This window comes from Aquarana catesbeiana, linkage group LG05 (assembly GCF_042186555.1).
Source record: "Aquarana catesbeiana isolate 2022-GZ linkage group LG05, ASM4218655v1, whole genome shotgun sequence".
Lineage (NCBI taxonomy): Eukaryota > Metazoa > Chordata > Amphibia > Anura > Ranidae > Aquarana > Aquarana catesbeiana.
In genome coordinates, this window is record NC_133328.1 from 647,914,912 (window position 1) to 647,939,944 (window position 25,033).

A 25,033-nucleotide genomic window follows, 5' to 3' on the forward strand; every position below is an offset into this window, starting at 1 on the left:
ATCTGGATGATGCCTGCAGCTGCACCCATCATACAGATATCGCTACTCAAAGTCCATGACGTTATATGACGTACCCTGGGCAGGAACTGGTTAAGAATCAGGATGGGCTCTTCACCCAGCATGCAACCACAAATGGGTCCATCGGACACAAACTTGAGTAGAGACCCGAAGCTCTATATAGGTTTCCAGCAGCTGCAGAGTTGCATGCAGCCGCTGTGCCCTCCCCTATCACAAAGCAGTTTGTGTTCTGTGCACCCATTCACAAAATTTGAAGGCTGCGGGAGTAAAGTGATGACTCGGAGCTCCATAAAATTGTCTGTAAATTTTTAAAAAGACTAGTCCAGGAAGTGGCATGCACCTCGCTGGACTTGACTCCTATTATGTATGCCAGCACATTTACAGATTCGCTGAATTCCTGGAGTTTAGCTTTCAATTGTTCTAAATATGCAGTCTTGCCTATGATGAAGTAATATTTTCCATCCTGTTATTAGTTTAATATATCCTGAGGAGGAGGCCTAGTCCTGGGAATTTTGAGATGAGGTCTGCCAAGTGTCTGACCTTCTGCCGATCGGTCTTCTGAGCATGTAGAGGAGCCCTTTACCTAACTGAAATATAATCAGCGGCATGGCTAAGTGACACTGTTATGGTTAAAGCAGACCTTTCAGAAGATTTACAACCTGGAAAAATTCCTATAATAAAGGATAGGCCTCTAGTGCATAGGTTTTGGTGGGGGGGGGGGGGGACCATCCACATTCTCCTCATCCACATTCTCCTCATCCACATTCTCCTCATCCACATTCTCCTCATCCACATTCTCCTCATCCACATTCTCCTCATCCACATTCTCCTCATCCACATTCTCCTCATCCACATTCTCCTCATCCACATTCTCCTCATCCACATTCTCCTCATCCACATTCTCCTCATCCACATTCTCCTCATCCACATTCTCCTCATCCACATTCTCCTCATCCACATTCTCCTCATCCACATTCTCCTCATCCACATTCTCCTCATCCACATTCTCCTCATCCACATTCTCCTCATCCACATTCTCCTCATCCACATTCTCCTCATCCACATTCTCCTCATCCACATTCTCCTCATCCACATTCTCCTCATCCACATTCTCCTCATCCACATTCTCCTCATCCACATTCTCCTCATCCACATTCTCCTCATCCACATTCTCCTCATCCACATTCTCCTCATCCACATTCTCCTCATCCACATTCTCCTCATCCACATTCTCCTCATCCACATTCTCCTCATCCACATTCTCCTCATCCACATTCTCCTCATCCACATTCTCCTCATCCACATTCTCCTCATCCACATTCTCCTCATCCACATTCTCCTCATCCACATTCTCCTCATCCACATTCTCCTCATCCACATCCTCCTCATCCTCAGTGAAAACACTGGGGATCATCCACACTGAATCCCCATATAAAAAATGAGAATGGACTATCTTGGTACCCAGACGTTTACAAAATACACGATAAAAGTCGATTTTTTGTATTTATTTTTTTTTTATTAATCCAAAATGCACTATATTACCAATTAATCATTTATCATTTTCCTTCCACTTCACAATTATGTGCCACTTTGTGTTGGTCTATCACATAAAATCCCAATATAATACATTTATGTTTTTAGTTGTAACATGACAAAATGTGGGAAATTTCAAGGGGTATGAATACTTTTTTTTTTTTTTTTTTTTTTTCAAGGCACTGTAGCTCAGGGGGTCTTCAAAATTTTCACTTTGAGGGGCCTCATTGTATGATTAATAAATATTCATGGGCTGAAAAAAGTTATTTCTAAATGTATTTGCAGAATGGAATAGAATTTGATGTCCGTCCCCCCCTGTACATCAGTTTCCCAATTTGAGTCCTCCGCATATGTTTCGTCCCCATCAAAGCCCCCTCCCCCTTATTTGTGACCCGCCCCCCAGGGCCCTACTTTGGGGGCCACTGTACTGGACCGGTGTCATGAGTGCCCCGGGTATTAAAAAAAAAAAAAAATTAAGTATATGCTTATTCATTTTCAAAAATAAAGCTTCAACGGGTACTTTTCAAAGGTGCATCGTGTTATTAAATCTTTTTAAAATGAAGACTATATACATTCAGAAAAAAAATGTAGAATCGATTTGGTTTTATTCTATTTGGTTTTATTTTATTCTATTTAGGGTTATAGGGTTTCTATAAGAAGTTTGCCCTCAGTGGAGCCCCACCCTCAGGACCTGCAGATCGATCGCCCAGTGTATACCTTCTAGAAGGTTGCTGCAAAAAGTTTCCTCGGTGCAGATTTCCCTGTACAGCCTCCTCTGACATTTCCCTGACCCGATCTGTGAGGGGGAAGAGATTGTTTGTGACAGGCCGCCCTGGCGTTCTCCGCTCTCTCTCTCTCCTGGTAAAGTGCACTGGGGAATGCATGCGGTACATTACCCCGTGCTTTTATTTCTGTTCTGCCAGCCCAGCAAACACGCTCAGACAGTTTCCAGAGTAACACAGAACTTTGTGCCGACTCTCCGGTCTGAGTTTGCTGCCCGGGGGCCCGTCTACTTCTCCTGTAGTGCGCTATTAATGTACAGTAGTTGTGGCAGCAGACATGCGGACAGCCCTCATCGTGGCCCCCTGATAGCTGGTAATATTTTTTTTTTTGCTGTTCATTCATTTTGTGCGGCTTCCTCACTCCACCACCTTATGGGCTGTCAGAAGCACCATTCACGTTATACATCAACGTAACTTATTCGTCTTCGATCTTGCCACTTTTGGAAATTATACAGCTATGGTTTATCTTTTTTTTTTTTTTTTTTTTTTTTTTTTTTTATTGCACCCTAAGCCCACCACCTCCTCCTTTTTTTTACAGCCAGTGAATCAGCTAACCAAGCACATTCTGTGCTTGGATAGTTGGCTTTGGAGGGTAGGGGAGACATCAGAGGTGATGTCTCCATAAGGAGGAGCTGTCACTGGCCAAAGCTACCACAAGGGAGGCTTGTTGGCCCCCTTGTAGTAGCTATATACAGTTGTTCTCATAAGTTTACATACCCTGGCAGAATGTATGATTTCTTGGCCATTTTTCAGACAATATGAATAACACAACTTTTCTCTCACTCATGGTTAGTGTTTGGCTGAAGCCATACCCTGGTGATTTTGGCCTGATAACGTGCACACAATTTGACACAAAGGGGTTTGAATGGCGCTTAACGGTAACCATTCTCACCTGTGATCTGTTTGCTTGTAATTAGTGTGTTTGTATAAAAGGTCAACAAGTTTCTGGACTCCTGACAGACCCTTGCATCTTTCATCCAGTGCTGCGCTGACGTTTCTGGATTCTGAGTCATGGGGAAAGCAAAACAATTGTCAAAGGATCTGCGGGAAAAGGTAGAACTGTATAAAACAGGAAAGGGATATAAAAAGATAGCGAAGGAATTGAGAATGCCGATCAGCAGTGTTCAAACTCTAATCAAGAAGTGGAAAATGAGGGGCTCTGTTGAAACCAAACCACGGTCAGGTAGATTAACTAAAATTTCAGCCACAGCTTCCAGGAAAATTGTTCGGGATGCAAAAGAAAAACCCACAAATGACTTCAGGTGAAATACAGGACTCTCTGAAAACATGTGGTGTGGCTGTTTCAAGATCCACAATAAGGAGGCACTTGAAGAAAGATGGGCTGCATGTTCGAGTCTCCAGAAGAAATCCATTACTACGCAAATTCCACAAAGTATCCCGCTTACAATACGTCAAACGGCACAGAGACAAGCCTCAAACCTTCTGGCACAAAGTCATTTGGAGACCAAAATTTAGCTTTTTGGCCACAACCATAAACACTACATTTGGAGAGGAGCCAACAAGGCCTATGATAGGTACACCATTCCTACTGTGAAACATGGAGGTGGATCGCTGATGTTTTGGGGATGTGTGAGCTACATAGGCAAAGGAAACTTGGTCAAAATTGATGGTAAGATGAATGCAGAATGTTATCACAAAATACTGGAGGAACATTTCATTCATCAGCCAGGAAGCTTTGCATGGGACGTACTTGGACCTTCCAACATGACAATGATCCAAAACACAAGGCCAAGTCCACCTGTCATTGGATACAGAAGAATAAAGTGAAGGTTCTGGAGTGGCCATCTCAGTCTCCTGACCTCGATATCATTGAGTCACTCTGGGGAGATCTCAAAACGTGCCGTTCATGGAAGACAGCCCAAGAATTTACAGGAACTGGAGGCTTTTTACCAAGCGGAATGGGAAGCTCCACCATCTGAGAAGATAAAGAGCCTCATCCACAAATACCACAAAAGACTTCAAGCTGTCATTACTGTTAAAGGGGGGCAATACACAGTATTAAGAACTGGGGTATGTAAACTTTTGATCAGGGACATTTGGGTAGTTTGTTTTCATTACGATTTTAAAAAGAGTAAACACAGTTGATTGATAATAAATGGCTTCAGCCAAACACTAACCATGAGTGAGAGAAAAGTTTTTGTGTTATCATTCATATTCTCTGAAAAATGGCCAAGAAATCATCAATTCTGCCAGGGTATGTAAACTTATGAGCACAACTGTGTGTATATATATATATATATATATATATATATATATAACAAATTTAAAGGAGTTGTAAAGGCAGTTTTTTTTATCTTAATGCATTTTATATACAGATATATTTTTTGCTATAAAAAAATCTAATTTTATTTTTTTAATTAAATTTAGGCCGATATGTATTCTACATGTTTTTGGTTAATAAAAATTGCAATAAGTGATTAGTTTGTACAAAAGTTCTAGCGTCTACGAACTATGGGATATATACTGGAGTTTTTTAATTTTTTGTACTAGTAATGGCGATGATCAGCGACTTATAGCGGGACTGCGATATTGCAGCGAACAAACTGACACTCTGTGCGGACCAGTGACATTATACTGTCGCTGTACTAATGACACTGGCTGGGAAGGGGTTAAACATCCAAGGCGCTCAAAGGGTTAAATGTGTGCCTGGCCAGTGTTTGTGTACTGTGTGTGGCTTTTACTAAGAGAGGTGCTTTGCAGGGAAACCAAATCCATCACTTCCCTGTTAACAGGACGGAGCTCTGTGTTTTTACATAGGCAGAGCTCCCTGCCCTCCTGTCTGTCTCCTCGCCGTTTTAGGACTTGACATGTTTGGTATCTTTTTACTTGACGCAACGTTATATTTTACCAACAAAAAAAGGGTGGTTTTTGTTTTAGTTTTTTTGCACTGAAATTCATTCTATTGTATTGTATTTTTTTTTTTTTTTTTTTTTTTTTTTTTTATAATTTGTATTTGAGAAACAATTTCGGGTGACATAAAACGTTGCAACAGCCACCGTTTTATTCCCCAGGGCCTCTGTTTTCTGTTTTGGTTCTAAGCAATTTTCTAGGAAAAGTGCTGATGTGTAAAAGTTTTAAAAATTGGCCTGGACAGCAAGTGGTTAAAATGTTTGAAGGTGAATCTAAGGGTGATGCAGATAGAATCTTGTATATATACACCGAGGCCCAGATTGTGTGTATTTTGTCTCTTCCACTCTTCATATGGTAAGGATTACTCATCAAAGACTTGCTGATGTGCGTTTCTGACACAATACTAATTGCACTGTGTGGGTTCTGTAGATGGGATTGGGTTAGATTGGGGGGGGGGGGGGGGGGGGGGCATCCGTCACTCACCAAGCTTCTGTGTTTGCATGTTTTGTGATCCATTAAAGTGGACGCTCCGATGTACAAAAATCCCCCAATGATTGTTATTCCAGAAATAAAGAGCAATGACACAGAGAATGTGTGATCTCCATTTTAGCAGCCAGGTTACTGCTAAGAATACTGGAACTGTTTTGTTGTTGGTAGTCCCTGTGTTGAGGTCTGCACCTGCCAATGGGACCCCCCCCCCCCCCTCCCGGTAAACTGCCGGACCCCCTATACCTTGCTGCATTTGTGAACTGGAAAATGATTAAAGAAATCCAGTTGTTCCCAAAGAGAACAAATGTATTTTATGGTCTTTCTGCAGTATCGTACATCACCAGCAGGGGCTCCTCAACCAAAAGGGGTGCTGAACAAATAGGAACCCTCCTTTTTATTTGGGTTTCCAGGGAAGTCTGTTTCGTTGTAGCCAGTAGATTTGTTTTAGAAATGTTGTACTAGTTAGTGTATCTAAACCCCAAAACAAGAATTTATTTCAGCTTACCAGACCTTAGTAGTTGCTGCTGCATTCGTTTTTTTTTTCCTTTTTCACACTCTATTTTTCCCTGGTGATTCTGACTTTCCAGCCCCTGGGTGGCTACGCTCACTCACTTCACTGTATCCATGGGGGGGGAGCCATGGTTGTCGCACAGACTGGACTTTGAACATGCCTTTTGTTCATCTCTATTACATGCTTTTGCATGTGGGATGGGAATATTAGTAGCTATACTGAACTATTGACTAGGCCCCCTACATAAGTTGTACCTGTTTATCTGCAGTATTCTCTACATCCGTTCAAAGTCCAGAATTTATACAGCTTGTCTGAGCTTTTAGAAAGCAGGGGTCGGGAGCTGTAGTTACTCTGTAAGGCTGTGTTCACACCTATGCGCATCCAATTCGCATAGCAGGAGATTGTGACTGGCACTCTATGGAGCGTCTTTGGCTCCGTTTCAGGGCCGAATTAAGGCAAAGATTCGGCCCTGGAACGGAGACGCGCATTGTTCCTATGCGATCCGCAGCCGGTACCAGTGTGAACCGAGCCTAAAAGAGCTCTGAGAGCTGATTGGAGGGACAGGAAACACTCTCGCTTCTCGCAGGCACAGAGCTGAGGCTGTCAATCACAGGCGGTGTGCTGGAGCTCCCTTCCCCTGGCACCGTTTTATCTCTTGGTGTCAGGGAAAACTTGTGAGAAGCAGAGAAAGAAAGCAACAGACCGATACGACACTCGGTGCTCTGGAGTGAGACCGGTACACACTATAGAGGAATATGCTTTGTTCATATTTCATGTCTGAGGTTTACAACCACTTTAATATACATAGGAGAGCACTGATTTATGCCTCCAATTCTTACCACAGGAAGTGGCCAGGGCAAGGCATTTCTGTCAGGTTCAAAAAGTGTTTTTCCGTATTTGTTGAAAATGCGCTTTGCCTGAAAAGGGAAAACTTGGTGCAGCCAGCATGTCTAAGGATTGGTAAGCTTCAATACATTACAGGTCCATTGTCCTACCTGGCTTGTGGGGGTTATTTCCCCCCCCCCAGCCTTTGTTTGTTGTTCTCTGGGCCTCCACTAGATATTTTATCTGATTTATAGGAGCAATGATTGTTTCCAAAAGTTGTAATTTCTTTTCAGATTTTTCCATCACTTCCTGTCTCTGGGACAACCGTGTGACTGGACAGGAAGTGAGGAGGAATCTCCGATGCATCTAATCCTACCCAGCCTATCCAAAACTATAACCTGTTTTAATGACTTCTTCTGCCTTTTCTTGGTAATAATTACTTTATAGATGCTAAACTTTTCTTTCGTTAATTTAGGAAAAGCGGCAGCGGCTGAACCAGTGCCAGTGGCGGCAAAAGCAGGAAGTGACATCAATGCTCCACCCAACAAGGAACTTCCTGCCAGTCCAGAGAAGAAAATTAAGGTGAGACACATAAAGATGTGCATACATTGTAAATTTCTTGCATGAAGGGTTCTGCCAGGGCTTGGGAGCTCTTTAGCACATCTGCGCAAGTGCCATAATGGCGGCACTAGTGGTGGGTGGGGCCACAGAGCAAGCAGGAGGACTGAAGTTCCTCTTTAACCAGTTGCTGACTTCCCGCGGTACATATACTGCGGGCGGTAACTACAGGCTAAGTGACGTACCGGTACGTCACGGCTGCTGTGTCCAAAGGATTGCGGTGGCCGGTGTTCTGTCGGATAGTGCCCTCTGTCGAAAAATGTCCGCTCCGGGCTGTGCACATGCGCAGTACAGAACGGCACAACAGCTGATTTCCCAATCATATAACCAAGTATTTAATTTTCAATGCGTTTTCGTGTTTCTTAGCCTCATTTTGAATTGGTATCTGTTACAGGCGGTAGCAGCAGCAGCAACCCCAAAAGGCAAGCCCTCTGTGGCCCCCAGCCCCAAGAAGCCGCTCACTGCAACCCCCACCCAGGCCAAAAAGCCTGCATCGGCTCCGGCTTCTGGCTCCACCCCGAAACGCCCTCTGGGGAGCGCTTTAAAACCTTCAACACCTAAAGAGACAAAAGATGCAAAGCCGAAGGTAAGTTTTAAACACGGATACCCCAATTTTTCCAATTGTATGACCGGTATCGTGGGGGGGGGGGTGTATTAGTGCTCCATCATTGGTGTCGGTGAATTAGTGCCCCAGGGGCCAATTCTAGGCAACCAGAGAGCCACATCTGGCCCCTGGGCCGCAGTTTGGAGACCACTGCTCTAAAGAGATATGCTTTGTTCATATTTCATCTCTGAGGTTTACAACCACTTTAGATTTTTTATGTATGCCTGGAGTTCATCTCTGATTTTAAAGACTAAGTCTCCCTGGTCACAGGCCTGTTGGTTTAATTGAATAACGTGCACCTACACCTCTCGGCAGGACGTATGTCACTTCCATATTTTGTGACTTTTTTTTGTCCCATTCTCCCCCGCAAATTTTCCGCCAAATCCCAGAACGCAGCTGTGCTGGCAGCTCAGTGCGCCGATTTGAATGAGGCCATCTGGTGTAATTAAAATTTGCAGTCCTATTCCTCACATTATAAGCTTCAATTAATTTCTCTTCATGCTGGTGATGTCAGCACCATGCTGCAAATCAATGTGGGATCGATACGAATATGGCGCAGGGGGAGGGCTTCTCCTCCCACAAGAGGCTTTAACTTGATTCCCAGACCTTTGTTTTCCAGCAAGGTTGCGGGCGAACAGTGAGGATGGAGTAGATGGGAAAGGTCGGAGCGGGATGCGGGTCACAGGGCTTCAACATTGTTAAAATGTAGTTGTGGACAATTGGATGCACAAGAATGGTAAATTTCTATTGCTCAATGCCCAGGACATGCAGTTCCGGCCGATGGGCAAGAAGTCCCCCCCCCCAACAAGCAGGGTTTAGAAGCTGACAGTCAGCTCTCTTGTAAAAGCAATCCAAGCGGCCAATTGGCCTCTGGATCACTTTTACAAGCAGCGGCGGCCTTCCGTGGGCTGTTCTGGGGACATGCAGTCCACAAGCCAGCTCTGATCATAGAACCGAACAAGGACTGGAGCCGCTCTGTCCGCCTGATATATGAAACATGCGCCATTTTTAAAAATCTTGGTGTGATCAAATGCTTTTAAAGGCAGAGGAGGGATGTCTTTCCATAAAGAGGACCTGTCGCATGCCTATTCCTGTTTACATTCCTTGTGACAGCAATACAAGTGATTAAAAAAAAATTAAAGCTGAGTTCCACCCATAAAATAAACTTTGCAGAAATCAACAACATTATGCATCAGGAAAAATATTTGGCTTTTTTTTTTTTTTACTTGCACCTGCAGCAGTGTAGCTATGGGGTCCTTTGTATTCTGCCACTTCCTCTCCACAGCACCTGACATCATTTCCCTTGGCGCCTGTGCTCCTGGGAGATGCTTGTCGTCATTTCCCAGGAGTCAGTGGACAGCGCCGAGGGCTTAGTTGCCATCACACCGGGGTGGACACTTCCGACAACGCCGCCCGTTGCGATGGCAACGTCAGAAGTGTACGGCGCTGCGAGCCATACCTGCGGTGCATGCTGGTCGCTCAGCTGCATCCGATCCCGGAAGATGGTGCTGGTGGGCTTCACATGCCCACAAGCAAAATGGAAAATGCCAGGAGACAATAATAAGATATCTTTTTTGAATGCAAATCGGCAATCGAGCGGCAATTAGATCATAAAAACGTGAAATTCTAGCACCAGACCTCTTCTGTACATCTAAAGACGTTTAAAGCGCCGCCTATGGGTAGTAAAATTTACGTCATTTTGTTGCCGTTGCGCAGGAGTGCGCAATTTTAAAGAGTGACATATTTATTTGGTATCCATTTTCTAGTTGTAACATCTATAGTTTACAAAAAATTGGGTTGTGTACATTTTTTTTTTTTTTTTTTTTTTGGGCATTAAAATTCAGTGACGGACTAATGATGTAGCATAACTGCCAGGCTAGCAGTAACAAGCGTTTTCAGGTCCGCAGTGGCAGCCTACAGATCTTCCTCTGCACAGGTTTAGTTTTAATGCTTTTGTTGCCTTTTGACAGAGCCTGGATCTGAAGAGCCCTGTGAAGACTCCGGAGAGGAAGACCCCAACCCCTGTGACCACCACCCCTCGCCCCTCTGTGAGAGCCAGTCTTGCGGCTCCCAAACTCGGCACCTCGTCCGCAGCTGGAGGGGCCGCTCCAAAACCCAACCTCACCCCGAAACGGCCATCAGGTAGGTTCCCTTCTGTTCTATTTCTCCATTTTAACCTCCAGTGTAAAGTGTGTGTATGTGTGGTAGGTTGTGCATTTTGCGTGGTTGAAGCAGACTTGTACCTTGTAGACTTGTATATAACTAGACCTCTTTTGCAGTGTCAGTCCACCCAAAACTAATCTCATTTTTAGACTTGATGAGTTCTTGAGTCTGTACACCTGCTGTGCCCATTAGGGGATCCTACCATGCCTAATGGATTTATTTTATGTTGGAGAATGTTCTGTATACTTTTCAGTTGTGATCAGCCGGCTGATCTATTATAAAAGTACAGTGAGCACACTAGAAGCATCTGCAGTAAAAGAAAATGTAACACAAGATGCACAATGCGATGTTCCTCTCTGCCTCTATCATATCTCTGCTTTCCTTTTCATCCACAATTCTTCTTCACTTTCAGCTGTTAAAAATGACATCAAGCCGACAGATGCAAAGAAACCCAATCTGACAAAATCCCCGACCGGTAAGCTCACAACCTGAACACTTCCTATTATAGAAGCGCCGTGCAATGATCAGCCTTTCACGGGATTTCTGAGACCTGAACTGTTTTGAGGAGCCAGTTCCAGAGACCCTGGGGGGCCTCATAGAGACTGTAGGGGGCCACATAAACCCCATTCTAGCTAGAAATTAGCCTGTAATCCCAACACATGCACCTGACACCTCATACTGAATGGAGTAGACTTAATTTTAACTTTGGTGCCGGCTGCATGCAAATATGCAGCCTTTCGGCGGGCCGGCCTTGGCGCCGAGGGGCCGCATATTTACGTGTTAATAGAGCTTTCTAATCACGTGACGGCCAATCACAGCGGTCACATGACCTTAAGCCCAGCCTCCCGGCCTTCTGAACCCCTAAAGGGGTCGGCAGGCGCTGGCTCCAAGGAGTTAAGCAGAGGTGTAAACAATTGGCTACATAAAAATACATATTTGTGACTTGTCTCTGTAGCTAAGGGGGTCGCCACTTACAAGCCCGCTCAATCTGTCATTCTGTTCTTCCCTAGCGAAGAACCGGTCACACACCAATGGCTTCAGCGTTTCAGTAGAACTTTGTGTATGTTGCCCAGAACAATAAAGGTGCCTCAGGGGCTTCTTTGTTCGTGTCGCCCAGAATAATAAAGTTCTATTAAAACACTAAGGTCATTGGTGTGCGACCAGCTTTTTTACAGAGAAATACCTCTGGTCTGGACCAATTACTTCTCTCCACTCCAGTCAAGGCATTAGAGCTTGGTCCAGACTGTGATTGGACAGCAAATGAGCAGCAAGCCATTGGATGAGGTCTAAGGGCCCCACACGTCTACTGTATGCATGTTACAGTGGACAGCACTGTGCTGTATACAGTGGATATAAAAAGTCTACACACCCCTGTTTAAATGTCAGGTTTCTGTGATGTAAAAAAGAATGAGACCAAGAAATTATTTCAGAACTTTTTCCACCTTTTAAGGTGACCTATAAACTGTACAACTCAATTGAACAACAAACTGAAATCTTTTAGGTGGAGGGAAGTAAAAATAAACTAAAAAAAAATCTGGTTGCATAAGTCTGCACACCCCTTACACTAATACTTTGTTGAAGCACCTTTTGATTTTATTACAGCACTCAGTCTTTTTGGGTATGAGTATCAGCATGGCATATCTTGACTTTGCAATATTTGCCCGCTCTTCTTTGCAAAAACACTCCAAATCTGTCAGTTTGCGAGGACATCTCCTGGGCACAGCCCTCTTCACATCACCCCACAGATTTTCAGTGGGATTCAGGTCTGGGCTCTGGCTGGGCCATTCCAAAGCTATAATCTTCTGGTGAAGACATTCCTTTGTTGATTTGGATGGATGCTTTGGGTCGTCATGCTGAAAGATAAAGTTCCTCTTCATGTTCAGTTTTCTAGCAGAAGCCTGAAGGTTTTGTGCCAATATTGACTGGTATTTGGAAATGTTCATAATTCCCTCTACCTTGACTAAAAAGCCCCTGTTCCAGCTGAAGAAAAACGGCCCCAAAGCGTGATGCTGCCACCACTATGCTTCACAGTGGGTATGGTGTTCTTTTGGTGATGTGCAGTGGTGTTTTTGCGTCAAACATGTCTTTTGGAATTCTGACTAAAAAGTTCAACCTTGGTTTCATCAGACCAGAACACGTTTTCCCACATGCTTTTAGGAAACTTCAGATGTTTTTTTTTTTTGCTAAATTTAGCTGGGCTTGGATGATTTTCTTGGTAAGAAAAGTCTTCCATCTTGCCACTCTACCCCATAGCCCAGACATATGAAGAATACGGGAGATTGTCATCACCACACAGCCAGTACTTGCCAGATATTCCTGCAGCCCTTTTAAAGTGGTTGTAAACCCTTGTGTTTTCTCACCTTAATGCATCCTATGCATTAAGGAGATAAAAAAAACCTGACGCTGACCGGCCCTCCCGTTTTTACTTACCTGAGCCCCATATTTCCCTCGGCGGAGATGCGCTGTCCCTCTCTGCACGGGGTCCCGGCTCTTGATTGGATAGATTGATAGCAGCGCAGCCATTGGCTCCCACTGCTGTCAATCAAATCCAATGACGCGGAGGGGCAGGGCCGAGTCCAGCATTCGTGTCTATGGACGCCGAATGCTGGACTCGAGAGAAGTATGATTTTTTTTTTTTTTTGTGTGTTATTTTAAATAAAAAAATGAGGGTTTACAATCACTTTTAATGTTGCTGTAGGCCTCTTGGCAGCCTCCCTGACCAGTTTTCTTCTTGTCTTTTCATCAATTTCGGAGGGACGTCCAGTTCTTGGTCATGTCCCTGTTGTGCCATATTTTCTCCACTCAATGATGACGGTCTTCACTGTGTTCCATGGTATAGCTAATGCCTTGGAAATTCTTTTGTACCCTTCTCTTGACTGATACCTTTTTAACAATTAGATCCCTCTGATGCTTTGGAAGCTCTCTGAGGACCATGGCTTTTTCTGTAGGATGCGACTAAGAAAATGTCAGGCAAGACCTACTAGAATAGCTGAACTTTATTTTGGGGTTAATCAATGGCACTTTAAATGATGGGCGGTGTGTACTGACCCCTATTTAACATGGGTTTGGGGATGTAGCGGTTTTCAGAATTAAGCAAGTCCTATTCAGTTATAAGAGGGTGTGCACACTTATGCAACCATATTATTTTCTTTTTACTCCTCCCCCACCTTAAAAGATTTCAGTCTGTTTTTCAATTGAGTTGTACAGTTTAAATGTCACATTAAAGGTGGAAAAAGTACTGAAATAATATTAGATTTTTTTTTTTTTTTTTTTTTTTTTTTTACATCACAGAATCCTGACCTTTTACCAGGGGTGTGTAGAAGAATTTTTATATCCATTATATATAGTGCTTTACAGGACCTTCCCCTCAAAGTCTGAATGCTGCTGTGCTGAGGATTGCAGGAGGCTGCTACGAAAGCGGATCTAAGTGCCGTTATTAAAAAAAAAAAAAATTTAGACTATGTTATGTGATTATGTAAAATGTGTTTTTTTTTGTTTTTTTTTTTTTTTATCGCATAACATTTTTTTATGGAAGGGTTTACAACTACTTTAAAGTAGATGGAAGTTTAAGTGAACGGTGCAGGACACCATTATACTGTAGTCTTTTATTAAAAAAGAAAAACTATTAACACTTAAACTGCTGTTCCCAGAATCAAGTCGCCCCAAAGTTGATTCAGCGAAGACAAACGGAGCTCCACCAACCAGCCCTGCCCCCAGCCGCCCTAAAGCTACCAGACCTGCTGCTCCCAGACCACTTACTGGACCCAGTGCTGCTGCAGACGCCAAGAAAGTACCCATCACCTCCAGACCCGCACCTCTGAGCAAGCCCAGCTCTGCTCCAGCCAGCAAACCCAGCACTGCTCCGGCCAGCAAGCCCAGTACTGTTCCCAAACAGCCGCGGCCAGCCGTGGCCCCTGACCTGAAGGGCGTCCGCTCAAAGATTGGATCCACAGACAACCTGAAGCACCAGCCTGGTGGAGGAAAGGTGAGATCTGGTCATAAGGTGTAATACATTCTGCCCCCCCGCCATTCCCTCTCATGACTCAGCTGCTACATCATAGTATGTTGAGGTGACACACTGCTTATCTGTGGAATTGGAGGGCTGGCATGGTACAGACTAGACTTAAGTTGGCCTTGTATGGGCGCTAGGTCTCTGTCGGCCTTGTATGGGCGCTAGGCCTCTGTGGCATGTGGATGGACTTGGAGGTTTTAATTGTAATTCTCCACACTTTTTTTTTTTTTGGTGTTCTGGATAATTCTTTATAGTTCTGTATTTAAAGTGAATGGTTTCTAGCCAAAACTTTTGTTTTTTATTTTTGGATGAAGTCTGAGGCTCCATTAGAAATTTCGCCTCATTGTCCACACTTTCACCAGATAGGAAGTAAAGGAAACTGCCACAGGGACACAGACCACAATAGAAAGCTGACAGGGGTTCTAGCATTCCCCTTTTTGCTGGGTCTCCAAATGTTCTAAACAAAGGGTCAGTTGACTGTCCTCCAGACTTTATGGGGGGAAAGACTGTGGCCATTGGTAGTAGAAAATGCCCAAGTGTCGGAGTAAGGAACGCCTCTGTTCAGTATGAGGAGACATGAATAGTGCTCCTTCACTGGTATTGGTTGGAGGAATAGAGCTCCTTTTGGTATTAGTGGGGTGCCCCATTGTTAGTATCAGTGGGAGGAATAGCGCCCCAGCGTTGGTGTCAATGGAAGGAATAGTGTGTTGTCACCGGGGTGGAATGGTGCCCTCTATCGTTGGTGTCAGTGGGGAGGAATGGTGCCCCCTATCGGTGTCAGTGGGGTGGAATGGTGCCCCCCATCGTTGGTGTCAGTGGGGTGGAATGGTGCCCCCCATCGTTGGTGTCAGTGGGGAGGAATGGTGCCCCCCATCGTTGGTGTCAGTGGGGAGGAATGGTGCCCCCTATCGGTGTCAGTGGGGTGGAATGGTGCCCCCCATCGTTGGTGTCAGTGGGGTGGAATGGTGCCCCCCATCGTTGGTGTCAGTGGGGAGGAATGGTGCCCCCCATCGTTGGTGTCAGTGGGGAGGAATGGTGCCCCCCATCGTTGTTGTCAGTGGGGAGGAATGGTGCCCCCCATCGTTGGTGTCAGTGGGGAGGAATGGTGTCGTTCCCCCCCCATCATTGGTGTCAGTGAGAGGAATAGTACCTCAACTGCCTCAGTTATAGGCAAGCAAAAGTCCACAGATTGGAAACCCCTGCCCTATTTTATTCTACTGGGAAAAAATGTTTTTATCTTTTTAGATTTTCCTTCTCTTCCAGTCTACTGAAACCGTTGTCACCAGGATGTTCTGCTAGATCCAGCGGTAGTTAGCTTTGTATGCAGACTCCTCGGTACAGCTCTCGGTCTAAAGCTGCCTTGCGGCAGTGCAGAGTTTCTTTACGTCTGGTTAAAGGCCAAGTTCACTTTTTTTTTTTTTTTTTTTATTTCAGCTCCCCCCTATGCTCCAATATAGCATTCATGTACTTTTTTTGCAAAAATATCAAAGCTTTCCATAAAATCTACAGACATGTACCTTACTGTCCTCCATCCATGACACGTATCTATTGTTTCTAATTGCATTTCATTAAAAAAAACGTGCAGCTGGGAATGGGAGGGTGGATGATGCTGGGGGTGTGCTGATGAGATCAGCTGGTCAACTCCTTCCTGTGTCATAACCCCCAGTCTGTAAGGAAGTAAGACAGAAGCAATAGATACGTTTGGAATCATGGATGGAGGACAGTAAGGTACGTGTCTGTAGATTTTATGGAAAGCTTTGATATTTTTGCAACAAAAGTACATGAATGCTATATTGGTGCATAGGGGAGCTGGAATTTAGAGAACAAAAAAAGTGAACTTGGCCTTTAAGGATTTGTAACCCTTTCTGATTTTGTGTTTGTGTAAGAGATACATTTAGTTGATGGTACAAATGTCTTGTTAATGTCTTTTTTTTTTTGTTTGTTTGTTTTTGTTTTTATTTATAAATGTCACATTTCCCTCAGCAGGCCAAGGTAGAGAAAAAACCTGTGCCAGCCAGCACAGCCCGAAAACCAGTGCCCCTCGCTGCCCCTAAACCAGTCGCCAGTAAACCCGCAGACACTAAAGAGACCGCACAAAAGCAAAGCAATGGGAAAGTGAGTGCACGCCGAGCCCGTGGGCGGCTCCCTCCCTCGTCACTGTCCCTAACCTGACAATGTGCCACTGTCTACCTTCCTCACTCCTCTTATCTTCCTCACTTCCCTCTATTACTGCACATAACACAACCCCTTTCCTGGTGCTGTATGCTGGGGGAGGTGGGGGGGGGGGGGGGGGGTACACAGGTAAGTATTGGGTATGGTCCCAGATTTTGGAGCATTTGAAGGGAAATGCCCATTTTATATTGTATTGCTACAAAAGTCTTTTGCGTAGATGGGATTTTTCTGCATCTTCCTGAAATGAGACAACGCAGTTTAGTTAAATGTTTTATATAATCCCTTATTCTCCCAGATGCTGTGTTTTGGGCATCGTATGGAAGATGGTCAGAAGCGGTCAGGACTTGCTATTTAGAAGATGACAGCTTGTCACAATGTGACCTTTACTTGAGAACAAGACGCATCTGGCGCGGCTGTGGCCGATCGGGGCAACTGTCTGTTACCATTACATTAGAGCTGGCAGGAGCCCATGTGAATGAAATGGCTTAATGTTTATGATTGGAGACAAGTAGGGGATTTCTGATGAGATGGGGTTTAACCCTTGCGCTGCCAAGTCCGTACATTGTACAAGCCCTGACAGCGGCGGGGGGGGGGGGGGGTCCTCACAATCCAGTGGCTGCAGCTGTGTGTAAAACTGTCAGGCAGACTCCCCCCTGTCAGGTGAAGGCATTTGGGCGGCTGCCACCTGATTGCCACTTACACAGCCCCGGTACCAGCAAACCCCGCCATGTATTCCAGGCTCCGCTTGCCTATCTGCAGGCCTGGGACCGACATGGCGGGAGGAGGGGAGGGAGAAGAGCAGAGACACGTCTGCTTTTCTCCCCTTCCTGCTGTGATCCGGAAAGCAACTTCTATGGCGTCACTTCCGGTCACTTGTCACTAACCTAGCCGGGAAGAAATCTAGGAATGCGATCTGCATTGCAAATCATTCAGTGGAGCCCAGAGGAGACATGGGGTGGTGCTGGTGTCTTAGACACTGCCTGGCTCATTAAAGAGAACCTGTCACCTAAAAAAAATCATCACAAAAAAAAAATTAGTTACACCCAAGCACATAAAATCCCCCCCACATAGGAACGTAAAGTCATGCATCTGGAGCCACTACGTGTTAAAACGTTGATTGCGATACATGTGAGCAAAATTTCTATCACAGGACCTCCTCCGTAACACTAAACTAACCTGTTGGAGGATTTTGAAGTGTCGCCTATAGAAAATATCAGGTCCCGAAATTTGTCCCGCACACACATTTTTAGAACGGAAGTAAACCCATCCATAAGACAGTTTAATTTCCGTCACGTGACGGAAATGTAGCACTCCCATTGGTTGTGCTCTCAACCAACCTGCCAAACCATCCAATAGCTGGTGTCATAATGGATCCCATGTGCAGCATCATGGCAGTTGTAGAATAAACAGAGGCAAAGATGGCCGCTTCCTTGGCTGAAAATGATATGGGGGGCGGGGTTTATTTGCACTTTAAGGTTTGAGATGTTGGCTATCTATCTACTCCGTGCAACCTCTTCCTCTTCAAAAATTTGTGTAGTTTATTGCTTTGTTTTCCCTAAAATTCGCTTTAGTTTTAGTGTTTTTTTTTTTTTTTTCCTGAAATTATGCGTTTCTTAGAACTTTGGAACTACCACGATTTTATTCCCAAGGGTGTCTGCTTTCAGAAAATGTATCCGATCATGTTTGGGGGTTTTGTGTAACCTTCAGGTGTAAAATGATTGTTTTAAACACGTGTGCAAAAAAACGCAAAAACGGCTCTTTCAGTTGAACAGGTTAAGGGCGAACTGAAATGCCACCCTCCATCTCCTTACGTGTAAATTCTCTATGAGCCTCCAATCAGAGCTTGCCTATTTTACAGATGCCCCACCCATGCATCCCTTCGGCCTTGTTTTTTATCCCAGTCCTAGCTGGGGCTTGATTAGTCTGGGTGTACGTCCTTGGGCCCTCCTGTAGATGGATGGGTACACGGCACTCTGAAATGTAAACAAAGTTGGAGACTTCGCATTCATATCTGCTGTTTATATATTCATGGCTAAAGATTTTTACCGTGATGTCCAACCCGGAGTTGTATTTTTTTATCTCCTTACAGAACTTTTGATACAGGCAAACATACCCCAGCTGAGAAAAACAACCCAAACTTACCAGCTAAAACACAATAGGGGTGGGAATATTACATGTAGATTAATGGGGGCTTCACCTCCCTCTTCTAGGACGAAGGTTGTAGGGGGCGTGACACAGCCTGCGACTGGCAGAAATCCACCCACAACGTTTTTACAAAAAAATAATAAAGATTTGCTTTCAAGTATATATTTGTATAACAATCATTTGATATTTATTTGCTCTGTATCCCAAAGGCTTTTTTTTTTTTTTTACATGACCAGCAGCAGAGGACTAGAAGCTCCTCCTGCTTATGTCTCCCTGCAGACAGGCTGGGAGAGAGCCGGGTCATGTGACAGCTGCATATCAATTAGGAAAAGGTATATATTTGTTTTTTTTTTTTGGGGGGGGGTTCTATTAAAATATATACAGTGCCATCCTCCCCATACAGAAATAGAAGGGACGATTGTAAATTAAAGTGTGTTTAGTATCCAAATATATGGGCAGAGGGCACACCCATTGCCAAGTCGCCAGTTATTCTTTGCATGATAATTCTTCATGGTCTGCGTGATTGGTTGGTTGAGGCTTCAGTCACTGACGGCCTTTTATTTTGGCTTTTCAAATCCCAAATGCAAAAATGTTAACATTTTTATGAAGAGTGTAGTGTACTTTACTACTGTTAGAGGTCTATACTAGAGTTGCATTGATACCAGTATCTGTGCGATACTAGGCATTTGCATGAGTACTCGTGCTACTGCTCCAATACCTGAAACCGATACCTTTGCAGTGCAGTTTGAGCCCATACAAAATGTATGGGCTGAAAATGCACTGCAAAGAATCGCATGTGATTTTGAAGAGGAATGCGGTACGCTTCCTGTCTGAACCACATGCGTGGTTTGCCCCACCTCTGTGACCCCAGGCTTGTCATAGGGACTTCAACCTGGAGCGGTGCGGGAAACTGCATGCAATTCAGACATAAATCACACTGCATTCCTGTTCAAATCACATGCAATTCTTTGCAGTGCGATTGGAGCCGGTTATTTTGTACGGGCTCAAATCGCACCACTAAGGTATTGGTACTCTGTATCGGCGAGTACTTAACCGAAAGTATTCGCACTCTGTATCAGCGTGTACCGTACTTGACCGAAAGTATCGTTACTCCCAAGTTAAAATAATGGTATCGGTGCAACCCTAGTCTATACATATAAAGGAGGGATAATTGAGGGACAGGGATATTGTGCCAAAATAACGACGGCCCCCTCTAGTCGGTTGGGAGTTTTGGGTTTGTGTGGAGATTGGTAATCTTGGTCACTCGCTGACTTGTGTTTTTTGGTAGTCTTGGTCACTCGCTGACTTGTGTTTTTTGGTCTCCGGCACCCTCTGTACGAACGTTTCTGCCTTGTATGAATGGTGTGTGGCCGTGACCATCTCTCACTTACAAAGGCGATCACGAATGTTTATGGTCTTCCCTTTGTACGGATCCAGCATGCTACTGACACAACCCCCCCAGTATAGTGACTGCCTGGCACCTTGGCTGAAGAATTGATTGTGTTTTGGCCACACCACATGAGTTACTCTCTACTAGGGGCCCGCGTTCTTCACTGCGGTGTTAACGAGTATTTAAGACAGTCCATTGAAAATGAATGGGCTGCCAGCGCACCCTAACCAGGCATAAATCTCCCATTATCCTTTTTTTCTTTTTTTTTTCTTTTTTTTTTTTTTTTTTTTTTTCCTATACATTTTTTTTTTTTTTTTTTGTCACAATGTAACAAAACAGAGAACGCATAGCATATACATCAGAGGTGACAGCATGTTCATTGAGAGGGAGCCGTGTTACATCATTCTCAAGGTGCGATTTAACACAATGCCCATCAAAGCAGCAAGCAAATAGTATATTCAAAATTGGTAGTCAGTCGTCTCTGTACTGTGTTTTTTTTTTTTACCCCCAATTGAAAATTAAGTAAGGAGAAGAGAATGAGGAAGGCAGCATAGGTGAAGGGGGGGGGGGGGAGGAAGAGAGGGAAGAAACCGAAAGAGCCAACATCCAACCCTCCATCTCCCCCGATTTGGCACAGCCAGTAAAGCAACCCCCCCCCCCCCCCAAATGCCACAGGATGTCAATTTAACCCAACGGGGATCCATACTCCTCTGTGTAAGTAAATTTGTGCCTGTAGAACCACTTTTGGGGAATTTTTAACAACTCTCTCCATGGCCACCAGATCCTCCATCTCATTTATTTCAGTAACCTTTTTTCAACCAAATGGAGATTGACAGTGCTTGGCTCTGCTTCCAGAAAAGTGGTGTGCAGCTTTTTGCAGCAGTAATGGTAAAATGGAGCGTCTTAAGTCTTTGGAGTTCAGGGGCGCTTCCTTGCATCTCTACTCTCTCCTAGAGAGAGAAAAATATCACCGCTCTGAAAGAAGTCTGTGAGAAACAAACATTTTCTCCATGCTGGAAGTAACAGGTGCAAGCAATGCTGGTAATTGAGGTAAACGAGAAATCCTGGACAGCCGCACTCAAAAGTAATCTTCGATCTTTATTTAAGTATGATCATAAAAATACATGCCACAGCTTCACAAAGCAGGAAAGCTGTGGCATGTATTTTTATGATCATACTTAAGTAAGTCTTCGGAGTTCAGGGGCACTTCCTTGCATCTCTACTCTCTCCTACATGGCCCAGCTCTGGTACCTGCCCGTGTAGGCGCCTGTAGTACCTGCCCGTGTAGGGAGAACGTTGTGTGTCTCTCTCTCATTCTGGAGATCTGTCTCCACCATGAGTGCATGCAGGGATCTTTTAGATCCGGGAGCTGCTGAGAGCAAAGTTGTGACATCGGGGGAACAAGAGCAGAGAGTGGGAGCCGGAGGTGGCGGAATGGAGTTTCGCCACTCCTCCGTTGCAAAACTGGGTTCGGGGGGGCCACATGGCAAGGACTGTCCCGCTGGATTCCGCCCACAGGCCTTGTGTTTGACATATGTGCTCTAAGGAATAATGAGCAATTAAAGGATAAGATCATGCAGAACTAAAAGATATATTTATCAGTATGCTTTGCATTAATAAAAACCCTGAGATATATAGAGAGAGAGAGCGATGGATAGAGAGAGAGAGAGAGAGAGATGTATAGATATATCTAGATTATTTATATTTAAACAAAAGTGCATAAATATGGGTTTGCCCCTTTATCAGTGATGAGCTGGTCTGCTGCAGTGTACCTACTACTCTCATCATTCTCATTCCTCCAACCTGATGCAAAAAAAGAAACTTAGTATTTTTCAATTACTGGATAATTCACTTGATTTAAAGAGCACCTGTACTGGGGAAGCTGCGTCCAAAATAGGCAGAGGGCAGTGAACTAGTCACCAGCGCTGCCTGTAAGCTTCTCGAAGCTGATTTTTTTTTTTTTTTCTCCATTGAGTGATATAGCATGCCTTGTACTGCATTGTCTGTGTGAATGCGGCCATGCAGATAGCAGGACTTTTGCCTTCTCATGTCAGAACTGCCCTCCTGATGACTGGTTGAGTAATAAAGAAACAGCAAGAGAGATTTGGGGGGGGGGGGGGGGGTTGGTCACAAATTTACAGGCTGAATAAAGTGAGGATATCCTTGAAGTGCAGGTCCTCAGACACGGCTTCCTCTCTAGCAAGGAGAGCAGTGCACAGCACAGTAGTGACATTGCCAAATCTGGTGGGACTAGCCAAGTCAGCAGTATCTTAGATCTCATGCTGCATATATGCAGCTATACTACAGAACAGGAGTGCTTTGGCACAGAAATTATTCCAAGACCAAGGTATGTTTCTCAGGGCACTGCTTTAGGTACAACTTACATTTCTAAATGTTCACTAGGACATTGAAATTCTTCACTTGTCATTCACAATGGAGTCCATCTTAAAGGGAAGATTTTCAATGTTTGAGTGAACATCTAGATATGTATGTGGTAAAGGATGAGAGAAAAGTGGTATTCTTATGATCTGTTACTGTATTTTATGAAATTTTTGTAATTTCTGTACTGCACTTAGCCTTCTGGCTTTTTTTAAACATTGTTTAAATAAAATTTCTCTTTTTTAACAAAACGATAATTCTGGACAAATTCCTGAATATCTTCAAATTTTGTACACCCTCAAAGTCCCGAGGCATATTGCCTCAAAGTCAATTTCTCTTTATCTAGATATGTATGTTGTGCCTAAGCAGTACCCTGAGAAATCTACCTTTTTTGGTTTTGAAATGCTTCCTGTGCCTAGTCACTTCCTGTTCTGTAGGCTCATAGCTGTATATCTGCAGTGTGAGATCCTCTAATATAGTGCTGCCTCTGACTGCTAGTCTCAGATTTGGAGTGAGATTTGGTGATGTCACAGAGTTACAAACATGCAACTTGTATACAACTCATTCTTAACGGAGGCATCGTGACCTCACGATGGTCGCGGGTAACGGGACCGCGTTGACTCGGGGACGGCGGGACCGCGTTGACTCGGGGACAACGGGACCGCGTTGACTCGGGGACGGCGGGACCGCGTTGACTCGGGGACGGCGGGACCGCGTTGACTCGGGGACGGCGGGACCGCGTTGACTCGGGGACGGCGGGACCGCGTTGACTCGGGGACGGCGGGACCGCGTTGACTCGGGGACGGCGGGACCGCGTTGACTCGGGGACGGCGGGACCGCGTTGACTCGGGGACGGCGGGACCGCGTTGACTCCCGTTTATCTGCCCTTCCAGTCCTGTATTCTGCTAGTCTTGTCAATGCGTAGTTTTGGTTTAACCATCTAAAAAAAAAAAAAAAACGTAGTTGTTACCATCCCTCTGTTCTGAAGGACAAGGCCTATACCCTGAGCTCTCATGGGGTGGTTGTAGCTTTGCTCTCTACATTGCTGAATACTAAGCTCCCGTGTATGGTGAGCGGGCTGGCGTTGTGGTGTGATGGTGGATCACCGTAATGACTTTGTATGTCTTTGGCACAGAAAAATATCTCTACAGCCGCTCGTCCGCTTCTCTGTTCTCGTCTGCTTCATGTCACCTTCCTTCCCGTCATCCTGATAACACTGTCCTCTCCTGTTTTCTGCGTCATGTGATTTTTCTAACCGTACCTTTCCACTTCTGTTGTCGTTTTCTTCATCCTGTCACGCTCCAGGTCCTGATTGTCTCCAAAAAAGCCAACTACAGCCACGTTCAGTCCAAGTGTGGCTCAAAGGACAATATTAAGCATGTTCCTGGTGGTGGGAATGTAAGTATGGTCTGGGGGCTTCTCTGTCCTGTGTACTCTAATGTCCATATTGTGGCTCTTCTGCATGTACTAACTATGTCTGTGTGCCAGTTCCATGTTCGCTGCCCAATGTGGGGGTGTCATTGTCCTGAGACCCTCTTCTACATTTGGGGGGGGGGGGGCGGTCTGCATCTGAGAAATCAAATTGCTGCATTATTGTATATGTCGTTTTCCTAGAAACTTACATTATTCGATTTCACATTAACAAGGGAAGCCATTTGTACGTTTTTCAGCGAGGTCACATGTTGACATATTTTGAAGTATGTAACTCGCGCTTTGTGTTTGCTCTTCCGTATTTTGAATGTATTTATATAGATGTCTGGATGCACCTTCTAATGGCTCACTATTTCAGTAAATCGCTGAGACTCCGTGCCCTGCAAGCGCAAAGATGAACACGGGCAGTTTGTAGGCAAATTCAGTCTGTTTTCGGCAGTCCCTATTTACTTAGTAAGGGTTTCCTAATATAAGCACATCCATATAGAACAGGAGTCTCAGAACTTTCTAAACAAAGGGCCAGTTTACTGTCCTCCATACTTTTGTGGGCGGGCTGGACTATAGCCATTGGGAGTATAAAAGGTGCCGGTGTCAGTGGGGAAAAAAAAGATACCTGATTTTTGGTGTCATTGGGAGAAAGTTTGCCCCATTATTGGAGTTATTGGTCCAGCTTAGATTGATGTAATAACTATGTACAGTGCCTTGAAAAAGTATTCACACCCCTTGAAATTTTCCACATTTTGTCATGTTACAAACAAAAACGTAAATGTATTTCATTGGGATTTTATGTGATAGACCAACACAAAGTGGCACATAATTGTGAAGTGGAAGGAAAATGATAAAAGGCTTTCAGCTTTTTTATTTACCAATATCTGAAAAGTGGGGGGGGGGGCGCATTTGTATTCAGCCCCCTTTACTCTGATCCCCCTAACTAAAATCTAGTGAAACCAATCGCCTTCAGAAGTTACCTAATTAGTAAATAGAGTCCACCTGTGTGCAATTTAAACTCAGTATAAATACAGCTGTTCTGTGAAGCCCTCAGAGGTTTGTTAGAGAACTTTAGTGAACAAACATCATCATGAAGGCCAAG

General features: G+C 44.5%; 1 protein-coding gene across 1 annotated transcript in view; it reads left to right on the forward strand.

Moving 5' to 3' along the window:
* Nucleotides 1-25,033, forward strand: part of MAP4 (microtubule associated protein 4) — a 158,458-nt gene that overhangs the window by 118,935 nt on the left and 14,490 nt on the right. Inside the window, 7 exon segments of the mRNA XM_073632497.1 lie at nt 7,505-7,611; nt 8,042-8,233; nt 10,222-10,393; nt 10,827-10,889; nt 14,065-14,399; nt 16,410-16,541; nt 23,818-23,910. Of these exon segments, the coding sequence (XP_073488598.1) occupies nt 7,505-7,611; nt 8,042-8,233; nt 10,222-10,393; nt 10,827-10,889; nt 14,065-14,399; nt 16,410-16,541; nt 23,818-23,910 (1,094 nt within the window).